The following is a 13,567-nucleotide window of genomic DNA, read 5'->3' as shown; positions in this document are numbered from 1 at the left end:
ATCTCGGCTGGCCTGGGAGCGCCTCGGAATCCTCCCGGAAGAGCTGAAGTGTCTGGGAATCTTTGCTGGAAGAAGGAAGGAAGGAAGGAAGGAAGGAAGGAAGGAAGGAAGGAAGGAAGGAAGGAAGGAAGGAAGGAAGGAGGGAAGGAGGCGCAGTAGTGGACTGTGTGTCCTTGTTTTTGCTCCTGGTTTTAAGGATGAGGTTAGAATTATAGTTGGGTAGTGGTTAGTTAGGGAGTTAGTTAGGGGGTTAGTTAGGGGGATAGTTATGGGTTAGTTAGGGTGTTAGTTAGGGGGATAGTTATGGGTTAGTTAGGGGGTTAGTTAGGGAGTTAGTTAGGGGGATAGTTATGGGTTAGTTAGGGTGCTAGTTAGGGGGATAGTTATGGGTTAGTTAGGGGGATAGTTATGGGTTAGTTAGGGGTGTTAGTTAGGGTGTTAGTTATGGGGTTAGTTATGGGGTTAGTCTGCATGGTTAGTTAGGGCACACATATGTGAAATATAGATTTTTAACACACCAAAAATTGCCATATTAATATTTATGTTTCCAGAGGTTAATTACCTACATTCCTCAATCAATAACTAGCTGCAAACATGAGATGAACCAATCAAACATTTGCAGAGGTCAATCGATGTTTCCTTTTTATTAAATTCTTTTTTATTCTGACTTCTTTTATTTGGTGCTCCTTAAAAATGGGTTATTTCAGTGTGAACAGTGGCTACAATTAAGTTCTGCATTAGACCAGTAAAGGACGGAGTGATTGTTCCCAGCACCCGGGTCAGCTAATTAGCTAGTTAGCATGAGCTCGCTTGGCTGAAACCTAAATTACTGCAGCGAAATTGTTATGAAATGAAAGGTTGATTCCCGTTGATTACGGGCGTCCTGCTGACCCGTCCTCCTGCCCGTGCACGGAGCGGAGCCAGCAGAGGCCATCCTTAGTTAGCGAGGCAGCGACAGATCCGGAATATTCCTGGACTTTTGAGGATTAAGAAGCGAGGCCTGCAGCTTTGTGCTCCTGCCACGAGGAGAAGGGATCGGACGTCCTCTCAGAGTGGCTGTCGACAGCACGGAGCTCCTCTGGAGGAAGCGCAGCAGCAAACCTCAGGCTGGTTTGGAGATCGATAAATGATGCTAGGAAACAAAGCAAAGGGCAACGCCCACACAGCAAAGGGTAACGCCCACACAACACAGGGTAACGCCCACACAGCAACGGGTAACGCCCACACGACACAGGGCAACGCCCACACAGCAAAGGGCAACGCCCACACAACATGCCCTCATGGACAGAAGAGTCAGGCACAGCGCGGGTCACAACGTGACCTTTGGGACCCTTACAAACAGAAACTGTTTTCCCTGACAGTGATCCGTTGATCCCCACGGCTCTGAATAACTGTTCCAGTTGACTGTCTGCAGATGTTTGTTAGCAGTATGAGACACAGCAGGGGGCCTCTCCTCTGGACCTGGACCCCTCATATAAATATCCTCACCAGGAGCTGGATCCTCTGGATCCTTCCCCTGGAAAAACCTGGAAGGCCGTTATGGGGCTGATCAGAGACCATATTGTCTCCAGCCAGACACAAAACAAATAAAATAGAGGAGAATAAACGTATCCAAGACATTAGAAAGACCTCATTTGGTTCTTCTGAGTAGGCAGGAACCTGCAGGAACCTCCCTCTGGGGCCTTTTTACAGGAACTTTAGGTACTAAGATCGGGCCTGAAAAACTCCGGGGTGGAGCTTGAGTTTTACTCAATGCGATTGGCCAGAAGCCCGGCAGAAGAGGAGCATTAGCCTAGCTAGCTAGCTAGCAGGCTCTCCTCATTCATAGCATCCACGACCACGTACACAAACCAGAAATGCTGCCCCGTCAAGGGCTGCGACCCCATGGTGGAGACCCGACCATCAAGAGGGCCAAGTGAGAGGAAGGCTTCCTGAAAGTTCCTGTTCCGAGCATCTTCCAGGAACTCCCAGAGCGGTGCTGTGGTGCAGCCATAGTGGCACCGCTGGCCCTAATAAGCTTGGCATTAATTATGCGGGACCAACCTTTCCCTAATGAACGAGGTCTCGGCTCAAGTAGGTTTGTGTTGGCTCCAGGTCCAGAGTCAGACCCACGAGCTTTACAGTGAGCCCAGACCTGATGGACCTCCAGTAAGAGCAAGCTACACAGCTTCATTGTCACTTCCCCAACATCCTAAACCTGTCGCCCGTGGCAACAATCGTCATGGTGGAGGCGGAATCATGTGGCCATGATCCACAAACAAGCAGTGAGTGGGGCTGGTGCCGGGACCAGGGTGGTGTTTGTGTGTCTTTGGATTTAAAGCGTCACAAACCTGCAGCTCTTTTATTTCATGTGACCTTCCAGACACGTTCCAGTTCCCCCAGAACAAAAGGCTTAAATGTTTGTGGGTTCCCTCTCACTGCCGTCGCTCCACCGATCTCGCCTTCTTTAAAGCGAAGCGTTTGTATCTCATCTCGTCTTCTTGGTGCCATCAAACAGAAACAGAACTGCTGAAAATCCAAAAGGCCTCCTGAAAGTTCTGCAGCCCTTTAAAGAGGGACGATGGGGCCAAAGAGGGCGGACGCCAACCGGGCCAACGCTCTTCCACATTAGCACAGACCATTGATGAAAGGTGAAGGAAGGTCGCGGCTACGCTAGTAACGCGGCGCCCATTTGAAGGGCGGGGCCTGAAGCCTGAACCTTCTCTGCAGGCACCAGTAGAACAGCAGGATCAACCCAACACAACCTCACAATCTCGATGTGTCGGGCTGCGGCTCAACCTGCTGGACGCGGGCAGTGGTGCCAGAAGCCCCCCCCCCCCCCCCGCCCGCCCATCACCCCCCCGTCGGTGAGAGGGGACGGATGAACCCGTTTGTTATTCAGATCTGAGCGTGTCTGAAGAGGGGCGGCAGGCCGGGGCGCTAATGAGGGTTTGTGGCCACGATGCCTCCTCATGCATCTTTCATGCGAGCACCGGCGCCAGGACAGGTGATGCGTCCTGGCATTAATGATGTGATGGGAAAACCGGGATGAAACCCTGGAAGCCAGGTTGATCCCAAGGCTGCTGAGACCAGCGGGCAAACGGTTCATGTCACACACGCGAGCTATCCCGCTGTAGCTAGGCTCTCCTCCGTCTCCAGGACCTCTCGGCTGTGACGGGTTCCCTGCTGAAGGGGAGCATCCAGACATCGGGAAGCGTCCAAACTCCTCAAAATAGAGTCAATTAACTGTCTCGAGGAGCCAAAGAAGCGTGTTGATGCCGATCTTGGCGTCACGTTGGGATCAGTTTTCACCTCCTCTGAGGTCCTCTGGGATCCTCTGAGGTCCTCTGGGGTCCTTTCTGAGGTCCTCTGGGGTCCTTTCTGAGGTCCTCTGAGGTCCTCTGAGGTCCTCTGAGGTCCTCTGGGGTCCTCTGAGGTCCTCTGGGGTCCTTTCTGAGGTCCTCTGAGGTCCTCTGGGGTCCTTTCTGAGGTCCTCTGGGGTCCTCTGGGGTCCTTTCTGAGGTCCTCTGAGGTCCTCTGGGGTCCTTTCTGAGGTCCTCTGGGGTCCTCTGAGGTCCTCTGAGGTCCTTTCTAAATGAAACTGTAGATCTGATGGTCGCCGTCAGCCGGTGGGCGACGGGTCGGGTCGGGTCGGGTCGGGTCGGGTCGGGTCGGGTCAGCTGGCCTCACTCGGCCGTGCTGCAGATGCTCCTCATGGCCGTGAGAATGACGCTCCGGTAGCTCCGCTCCAGCTCCATCATGAACTGCAGGTAGTCGCAGACCCTGAAACCCCGGATCGGGTCCTCCTGCAGAAGAAGAGCAGAACGGAACCAATCAATCAGAACCTGGAGCAGTTTTGGGTTTGTAGTTTTGAAGTTAGGATAAAAGCCCACCTTCTCTCTATTAAACCCTCTTTTAGCTACTGCCCAACATAACCAGGTCCACAGAAGGCGCTGAAAGAACCAACGCCGTCACGTCTAATCTGTGTATTCTGTCTCTAAAGTCCACCCAGGAACAAGAACATTTTAGTTGGAGACTCCGTCCGCTCGGGGTTGAACCCGGCGGCTGTAATTGCCGCGTGGCGCTGTGCCGACAGCCTGACGCCGGCGAGCCTCTGGGAACGCAAACACCTCCACACAGCAAAGATCGAGCTGGAGCTTCATCAATTAGCAGCCAGGGAGACGTGCGCTGAATAGCAACGTGCTGATGATGCCATCAGTTCGCTGTGGCCATTTAATGAGTTCTGCTGCTCTTCCAACGCGCACGACGTGGTTTTGGAAATGGAATTAGTTTGTAAAGTAGTTATGAGAGCAATCAATTACAGGAAACCCATTAAAACACATCTCGAAGTTTACATGTAAATCCAACTAGCGCGGGGCGGGTGGCGACAATGGTTAGCAATTAGCCTCTCGCGCTGCGGATGCTAGTTCCTCGTCTAAGCTAATAAAAAGCTGACATTAATAATAAAGGTGAGTTTAATCATTTCAACTCCAGCTCATAGGAGCAGGAAAAAGGGCTTGAACCAACAACCACTGTGTCTCTGGAGCGACGCCGCGGAATCATCTGCCCGCCTCCGAGTCTCCTGGCGAGCTCCAGCCGGACGTCCTGAAATGAGCACCATCGTTCACAGGAACGTGTTGAGGACAGAAACCACCATGGAGTCCAGCACCAGCTAAAGAAAGGGCTGGTCAGCTGGTGGCTCCATGGTTATTATGGGGTGGGGGGCTTTGGCTGTGATAAGGACTCCACAGGTGAAAAGCTTCAGAACCCCGATGGCCGAAGAAAAGGAGCATTTCACTGACGCTGAGTCCGACTGAGATGCTGCTTTTAGTAAAGGACGCTGCTCCGGGATCAGCTGCTCCGGGATCAGCTGCTCCGGGATCAGCTGCTCCGGGATCAGCTGCTCCGGGGTCAGCTGCTCCGGGATCAGCCGCTCCGGGAGCAGCCGCTCCGGGGTCAGCCGCTCCGGGATCAGCCGCTCCGGGGTCAGCCGCTCCGGGAGCAGCCGCTCCGGGGTCAGCCGCTCCGGGAGCAGCCGCTCCGGGATCAGCCGCTCCAGAGACACAGCACGGTCTTAGGTCTGTCAAAACAGCGACACAGAGGAGCCCCCCTCTCTGGGCCGTCCTGGGGGCTTCTCCTCCTCCGATGCCTCCAAAGCCATCGATGGACATTCTTGGAGCGTCACGCCGGTTAGGGGCTAGGGGCTAGGGGTTAGGGGCTAGGGGTTAGGGGTTAGGGGCTAGGGGTTAGGGGCTAGGAGCTAGGGGTTAGGGGTTAGGGGTTAGGGGTTAGGGGTTAGGGGCTAGGGGTTAGGGGCTAGGGGTTAGGGGCTAGGAGCTAGGGGTTAGGGGCTAGGGTTAGGGGTTAGGGGCTAGGGGTTAGGGGCTAGGAGCTAGGAGCTAGGGGTTAGGGGCTAGGAGCTAGGGGTTAGGGGTTAGGGGTTAGGGGTTAGGGGTTAGGGGCTAGGAGCTAGGAGCTAGGGGTTAGGGGTTAGGGGTTAGGGGCTAGGAGCTAGGGGTTAGGGGCTAGGAGCTAGGGGCTAGGGGCTAGGGGTTAGGGGCTAGGGGTTAGGGGTTAGGGGCTAGGGGTTAGGGGCTAGGAGCTAGGGGTTAGGGGTTAGGGGTTAGGGGTTAGGGGCTAGGGGCTAGGGGCTAGCGGTTAGGGGCTAGCGGTTAGGGGTTAGGGGTTAGGGGTTAGGGGCTAGGGGCTAGGGGTTAGGGGCTAGGGGTTAGGGGTTAGGGGCTAGGGGCTAGGGGCTAGGGGTTAGGGGCTAGGGGCTAGGGGTTAGGGGCTAGGGGTTAGGGGCTAGGGGTTAGGGGCTAGTGGCTAGGGTTTAGGGGTTAGGGGTTAGGGGCTAGGGGTTAGGGGTTAGGGGCTAGGGGCTAGGGGTTAGGGGCTAGGGGGTAGGAGTTAGGGGCTAGTGGCTAGGGGTTAGGGGTTAGGGGCTAGGGGTTAGGGGCTAGGGGTTAGGGGTTAGGGGTTAGGGGTTAGGGGCTAGTGGCTAGGGTTTAGGGGTTAGGGGCTAGGGGTTAGGGGTTAGGGGCTAGGGGTTAGGGGCTAGGGGTTAGGGGCTAGGGGCTAGGGGTTAGGGGTTAGGGGCTAGGGGTTAGGGGCTAGGGGTTAGGGGTTAGGGGTTAGGGGCTAGTGGCTAGGGTTTAGGGGTTAGGGGCTAGGGGCTAGGGGTTAGGGGTTAGGGGTTAGGGGCTAGTGGCTAGGGTTTAGGGGTTAGGGGCTAGGGGTTAGGGGTTAGGGGCTAGTGGCTAGGGGTTAGGGGTTAGGGGCTAGGAGTTAGGGGCTAGGAGTTAGGGGCTAGGGTGGCTCCCCCGCCCTCCAGCTGCTGGAGCCTCGTGGAGCCTCCGCTCGGACTCACCTTGAGGAAGAGCTGCAGCTCCTGCCTCTGGGTGTGCTGCAGGATCTGTGGCTGCAGGTGCTTGAAGGCGGCCACGCACGTGTAAACCTGGTAGTCGGCGCCCATCAGCACGCAGCAGCAGAGGTAGTGGCAGACCTCCGTCCAGTCCAGGTAGTTCCAGAAGCACTGAGCCAGCCAGTGGAGGCACATCTGTGGGGAGCACGAACGCAGGTCACCTGTGTGGACCGTTGCAACAGGAAGTGATGCGTGAGGAGTCCAGGTGTTAGTCCGGACCCTCCGTGCTGCTACTGATCATGATGAGAAGATGTGAGGCTTCTAATGGCTCCATTAAATCTGCAACAACAACTACCAGCATGGTTAGAAATGATCACCTGACTTCCTGTTAATGACCCGCACCACAGGAAGGCAGCGGACCACCTAAACGCGCCGGCAGGAGCCGATTCTGCGCTATCGCCGCCGATACGGGGGGGGGGGCAAGAATGGAAAAGGACAGTCTGGGATGGGGGGGGGGGGGCAACAGGGGACAGATGATACACGTTTGGTGGCCATAACAGGAAAAAAGATCAATTTCAGCCTTGAAAGACCAAACAAACTTGCAAAAAGTCCTATTTTTGCTGACATCATGATTAGCGATGTGATTAGCGTAGCGGCGGCGGTCGATAAGGAAAAGAGACGTTTGTGACGGTTTTGCGTTTCCCAACGTTTCCCTGCAGCACATTCTGCAGAGCTGTTTCAAGACCAACACATCCCAGCACCCGGTCGCCATGGCGGCGCTTTCACGCTTCCACAGCTCGAGGGTCTGGGAATAGATCTTCCCATGTCAGAGGGGGAAACGTGCGCTCATTAGCTCCTTTGAAAGCAAAGAGAGACGCTAAGCTAAAAGGTTTTGGGCCTCAAACAGCCTAAACATCAAATATACATTTGTTGTTTTGAGAATTGAAACTTTCGACGTCTCCACACAGCTTTAGTTTAAGTCCCCATTTTGTGACACGTTTTGCTAGCGGCTAACTGTTGCTCAACCTTCCATGAGCCATATTAGCTGAGGTTGAGTGTGTTTGTCTCTAGTGGTGACTTTTCTGGGACGTTTCCTCGCTAAACTTGTAGCAACCTTGAGGTGGCGCTAGCATCAGCACTTCAACACACCGTTAAGTTTGAATCGTTTGTCTCAGCCAATCAAATCATCGTTGTTCCAATCAAAGAATCCCAGCAGGGCCGGACCCCTCAAACAGGGAGAAACCTGGAGCAGGACCAGGGTATGTGGGGGCTCCTTTTGGTGGGGGGGGGGGTGGGTAGGGGACATGCTGGACTAACCCTAACCCTAACCCTACCTGAGACGGGGTGAATCCTGACACCCTGAAGGCCGAGTGGACCAGAGGAACTTCCGCCTTCAGCAGCATCTCCACGTAGTGAGCTGTGCACCAGTAAAGCGGGGGGGCGCCCGACCCTGCCACCGCCCCGGGGAGGTGGATCTGGATCAAAGACCGCACACGTTAGAAACTGAGCCAACACTGACCCAAACGGTGTCGTGGTGTTTCCGGACTGACTGAAGCGTGGATCCTGGCGGGCCAGATGAAGGCGGAGGGGAGCAGGCAGGAGAGGCGGAGCAGCAGCCTCAGCGAGCGCTCCGCCTCCCCACGCGTAACCATGAAGACGCTGGAGGCCAGCCAGTCGTGGCCCGGGTAGCCTTCCTGCTGAGGGCCTGGGCACCGAGTTCAGGGTCCAAATGGAGCCGGTAAACAAGCAGAATCAAGCTTTTGGAGTCACGACGGCAAAAGGCAAATCAGCCGCTCCCAGACCGCCGTTATAAGTCAGAGAATATGACACTAAGAGCACGAGGGAGTCATAAACCAGGACAGTAAAACCCCAGATTTATGCTTAAATTAATGAAAAGTTGAAATCACACGTGAGGAAGAATTAAAGCAGACTTTTATCGTTCAGAATTTAATAACTTTTGGTGCTTAATCAAGAACGGCCCCTCCTAAATAAGAGGATTCCACAGTAGGACTGAAAACACAGGCAGGATACGGAGTTCTGGAGAGGGTTCGATTCTCTGTGAGGACAGGAACGCCTTCACCCGTCTCAGGAGCAGAGTCAAATCAGGCGCAGCATCGTCCCTCAGCAGCCCGAGGTAGCGGCCGTACCTGCGGAGGCACAGAGAATCACACAGCTGTCCGTGGCACGCTAGCCGTGCTGGCTATAGCACGGTTAGGGTTAGGCTAGCACGCTAGCCGTGCTGGCTATAGCACGGTTAGGGTTAGGCTAGCACGCTAGCTGTGCTGGCTATAGCACGGTTAACCCTAACCCTAAGGCAACTCCACATTAGCTCCAGCTAGCTGATGCTATCTTCCTCCTAAATAATCCCTTTAAAGGTGAAGAGGAGAAGAACGCAGCTTTGTGGGTGATGAGGCAGCAGTTTTCCGATGATGAGCAGTGTTGTCTGGGATTTGTGGGATTTGGCTGCCCTCCTGTGAATGTGATTTTAATAATATCCCACTGGCCCCGTGGAAATACAGCCCGTTTTTACAAGTCCAGCACAGTCAGATTTAGTCTGACACTGGCAAGTTGAGGATTTACCACAAATTCATGTCCAACAACTTTAAATCCTCTGAGACAGACGTCTCTGCGGGCAACACTCAAAAAGTGCTAACATGGCGCTTTCGTGCCAACAGCTCCCAGAACCACGGCGTGATGTCACAGCGGGGTATCGTTAAAGACGGAAACGAGTCGGCCGAGACCACGAGCACCAGTCAGAGTGGGCAAATAAAGAGTAAGCTAAGTATGCTAATGCTCTGATAACGCAGAGTAAGCTAAGTATGCTAATGCTCTGATAACGCAGAGTAAGCTAAGTATGCTAATGCTCTGATAACGCAGCGCCCACTCTGGGGCTTCTCTGGGGGTCGGGGCCTTGAAGGGTGCTGAAGGTTTCAGCTGCTCCCTGGCTGCACCCCTTTATCCCTTTGGGGGTTGGGGGGGACTCTCCAGGTCCCTGCAGGGCCCGTTGTCAGCACCATGGGGTCCGGTACCTCTGGGGTCCGGTACCTCAGCAGGGCTACAAAGGTGTCCTGGCTGCTCCCGAACACACTCCGAGTTTTGTTGGTTCCTGTGCTGGTGGTTTCGGACCACTTTGGGTTTTTGGTTGCCTCTAAAAACCTGTTGGATGTTTTGGGGGTTTTGTTGGTCCAGAAAGGTGAAGCTAAGTTAGCTGAGTAAGCCAGAGGTCATACAGGTCATCAAAGGTCTCCAGCCTCATATTCCTGAAGGTCAGGATCTCTGCGAGGTCCCAGATTTTACCTGACGCAGGTGTGGACTCCCAGGTGCTCCACAGGTGATAGAAGGGTGCCTTCAATGCTCCACTCCTCCGCTGGAAAACAGACACCAGGTTATTAGCAGCTCCAAGTCAGGATCAGGGTCAGGGTCAGGGTTAGGGTCAGGGTCAGGGTCATGGTCATGGTCATGGTCATGGTCAGGGTCAGGTCAGGGTCAGGGTCAGGGTCAGGTCAGGTCAGGGTCAGGGTCAGGGTCAGGGTCAGGGTCAGGTCAGGTCAGGGTCAGGGTCAGGGTCAGGGTCAGGGTTAGGGTCAGGGTCAGGGTCAGGGTCAGGGTCAGGGTTAGGGTCAGGGTTGACCTGTAACCCTGCTAATAAATGAATCTGTGTTTAGCATATATAAGCTAATAAATGAATATTTTAATGAATATTAAATCACAGAATGAAGTTGCACAATAGTTTTGATCTGTTTTCAGGAAGGAGGCAGAAAAGACTCGAAGCTTCATGGAAGAGTTACAAAAAACATCAATTATCACAAAAAAGCTCATTTTAGACGTTTAAGAAGATTTTATATAAATTGACATCACTGACTTCTAAACACTTCAGTACAAAAGCTGCTTAAAAAGAAACTAAACAAGTTTGACGTGGGCGAACGTGGATGAATAAATAATCCCAACAAAGGCAAACTGAGGCCTCGTCCGTGGGTCGGTCGGAGGAGCGCTCCTCCTGCCTGACAAACGCATAATAAATCAAAGTTCACCTCCCTCCTTCTTTCTAGTCTCCATCATTTATTATTCAAACTTCTCTAAATCTACAGACAGATGCTGCAACTCGTCACCGCAGGAGCTAATTACCCCTCTGCTTCTCTGCCCACTGACGTCTCGTTTCCACAGTTCGGCCACATTAACACCCAATTCACCTGAAGCCAAAGAACGCATCACTTCCTGTTTACACGGGTCAATAACAGAGGTGTAAAAGGTTACTAACAGCAGCTGGGACCCTGTACTGGTGACCAGTCCTGCACTGGTGACCAGTCCTGCACTGGTGACCAGTACTGGTGACCAGCCCTGTACTGGTGACCAGTCCTGCACTGGTGACCAGCCCTGCACTGGTGACCTGTACTGGTGACCAGCCCTGTACTGGTGACCTGTACTGGTGACCAGCCCTGCACTGGTGACCAGCCCTGTACTGGTGACCAGTCCTGCACTGGTGACCAACCCTGTAGTGGTGACCAGCCCTGTACTGGTGACCTGCCCTGTAGTGGTGACCAGCCCTGTAGTGGTGACCAGCCCTGTACTGGTGACCTGCCCTGTAGTGGTGACCAGCCCTGTACTGGTGACCTGCCCTGTAGTGGTGACCAGCCCTGTACTGGTGACCAGCCCTGTAGTGGTGACCAGCCCTGCAGTGGTGACCAGTCCTGTACTGGTGACCAGTCCTGCACTGGTGACCAGCCCTGTAGTGGTGACCAGCCCTGTACTGGTGACCTGCCCTGTAGTGGTGACCAGTCCTGTACTGGTGACCAGCCCTGTAGTGGTGACCAGCCCTGTACTGGTGACCTGCCCTGTAGTGGTGACCAGCCCTGTACTGGTGACCAGCCCTGTAGTGGTGACCAGCCCTGCAGTGGTGACCAGCCCTGTACTGGTGACCAGCCCTGTACTGGTGACCTGTACTGGTGACCAGTCCTGCACTGGTGACCAGTCCTGTACTGGTGACCAGCCCTGTAGTGGTGACCAGCCGTGCACTGGTGACCAGCCCTGTAGTGGTGACCTGTACTGGTGACCAGTCCTGTACTGGTGACCAGTCCTGTACTGGTGACCAACCCTGTACTGGTGACCAGTCCTGTAGTGGTGACCAGCCCTGTAGTGGTGACCAACCCTGTACTGGTGACCAGCCCTGTAGTGGTGACCAGTCCTGTACTGGTGACCAACCCTGTACTGGTGACCAGTCCTGTAGTGGTGACCAGCCCTGTACTGGTGACCAGCCCTGTAGTGGTGACCAGTCCTGTACTGGTGACCAACCCTGTACTGGTGACCAGTCCTGTAGTGGTGACCAGCCCTGTAGTGGTGACCAGCCCTGTACTGGTGACCAGTCCTGCACTGGTGACCAGCCCTGTACTGGTGACCAACCCTGTAGTGGTGACCAGCCCTGGAGTGGTGACCTGTACTGGTGACCAGCCCTGTACTGGTGACCAGTCCTGTACTGGTGACCAGCCCTGTACTGGTGACCAACCCTGTACTGGTGACCAGTCCTGTAGTGGTGACCAGCCCTGTAGTGGTGACCAACCCTGTACTGGTGACCAACCCTGTACTGGTGACCAGCCCTGTACTGGTGACCAACCCTGTACTGGTGACCAGTCCTGTAGTGGTGACCAGCCCTGTAGTGGTGACCAACCCTGTACTGGTGACCAACCCTGTACTGGTGACCAGTCCTGTACTGGTGACCAACCCTGTACTGGTGACCAGTCCTGTAGTGGTGACCAGCCCTGTAGTGGTGACCAACCCTGTACTGGTGACCAACCCTGTACTGGTGACCAGCCCTGTACTGGTGACCAACCCTGTACTGGTGACCAGTCCTGTAGTGGTGACCAGCCCTGTACTGGTGACCAGCCCTGTAGTGGTGACCAGTCCTGTAGTGGTGACCAGCCCTGTACTGGTGACCAGTCCTGTACTGGTGACCAGCCCTGTACTGGTGACCAGTCCTGTACTGGTGACCAGTCCTGTACTGGTGACCAAAGATACACCCACAGAAACTCTGTGCATGTATAGAGCAGAAAATGGGGAAATGTTGGTCACATGACTGGAGGTTGCAAACCGAAATGTCGGAGCCTTTTCTCGTTGTTCCTGAAACATCTGGAACTTTCTGTAGATTTCCAGCTCATATATTATTAAGGTGCTCACTTTGGCTGGAGCCGCCTCGTTGGCGTCAGTGTAATGAGGCACATTAACGGACAAGTGAGCTGGTGTAATGGTGATTAGAGCGACGGCGGTCACTGGTGATGGCTTCGCTGGGATTAATGGGATTAATGGGATATAATACTGGGATGACAGTGATGATGCTGCGCGGCTCTCGTTGGCTGTCAGACACAACTGTGACATCATGATTTCATCTGGACTGTGGTGCCGCCACGTCCCTGGTCCTCAGAAGTTGGTTATTTCCAGCACCAGCGGTTGGAAGGATTTGATGTTTTGATTTAAAAATGACGGACCGATCTAAGGGTGACTGCTGTGACATCATGAGCTGCTGAAAATAGTAATTACTGGACAAAAAGCCTCCAGATCTGCTGCTGTTGTGTTATTAACATGTCGTTAACGTGCGCTCTACTGTAGGATCACGCACAAAACTGGGATGTAATCCAGAGACTGAACGGAAAGAATAAATCATTTTACAGCTTCCCGTTCCACCACATCAACCATCCAACTAAAGCCAGACGCCCTGGGGGCTCCAGCCAAAGGAGGCCAGGGAGGCCGTCTGGACCGGCGCCGCCAGGCGGTGATTCAGGCCAGAACAAAAACATGCTAGGAGACATTTATTTGTATTTTCATCTATTTTGATTAATTGAAAGGCAAAAAAAATTACTCCAGAAAAAGAAAATGCATATTGCCACAAATCTCCAGCCGGGGATTCGAACCAGCATCCTTCGCATGGAGACCATACCAAGGAGGTCATGGATCCGACCTCGGTTTAAATCCAACAGAACTGTGATTTCAGCATCTGCTTCTCTCAGTTTGTTGGTTTTAACTCAGAACCTATTTAAAATATTTTAAACCTGTTTAACCTTATTGGCTAAGCTCTCAAACTCTGAATTAGCATAAATGCTGCAGAAACCGACTATTAGTATGTGGTTGTGTCCATGATATGGATAAATATCGGCCGTGTCTCGGGACCCCCTAACAGCCAGCAGCAGCTAGTAGGGGGCCCTTTGTGGGGGGGTTGAGCGATGCCAGCCGTCTCCC

General features: G+C 53.7%; 1 protein-coding gene across 7 annotated transcripts in view; it reads right to left on the bottom strand.

Moving 5' to 3' along the window:
• Positions 1–3,475: 3,475 nt before the first annotated feature.
• LOC101078878 (protein broad-minded) overlaps positions 3,476–13,567 on the bottom strand; it is a 36,769-nt gene continuing 26,677 nt past the window's right edge. For all 7 annotated transcript variants that reach the window (XM_029849806.1, XM_029849809.1, XM_029849805.1 and 4 more), the window contains 6 exons: positions 9,641–9,710; positions 8,375–8,490; positions 7,894–8,048; positions 7,678–7,818; positions 6,350–6,538; positions 3,476–3,785 (listed from right to left, as the gene is read on the bottom strand). In XM_029849806.1, coding sequence (XP_029705666.1) covers positions 3,666–3,785; positions 6,350–6,538; positions 7,678–7,818; positions 7,894–8,048; positions 8,375–8,490; positions 9,641–9,710 — 791 coding nt within the window. In that variant the 3' untranslated portion in view covers positions 3,476–3,665. The remainder of the gene's footprint in view (positions 3,786–6,349; positions 6,539–7,677; positions 7,819–7,893; positions 8,049–8,374; positions 8,491–9,640; positions 9,711–13,567) is intronic.

This window comes from Takifugu rubripes, chromosome 16 (assembly GCF_901000725.2).
Source record: "Takifugu rubripes chromosome 16, fTakRub1.2, whole genome shotgun sequence".
NCBI classification, from domain to species: domain Eukaryota; kingdom Metazoa; phylum Chordata; class Actinopteri; order Tetraodontiformes; family Tetraodontidae; genus Takifugu; species Takifugu rubripes.
Note: the sequence above shows the minus strand (reverse complement) of the source record. Positions and strands in the feature narration are given on the sequence as shown.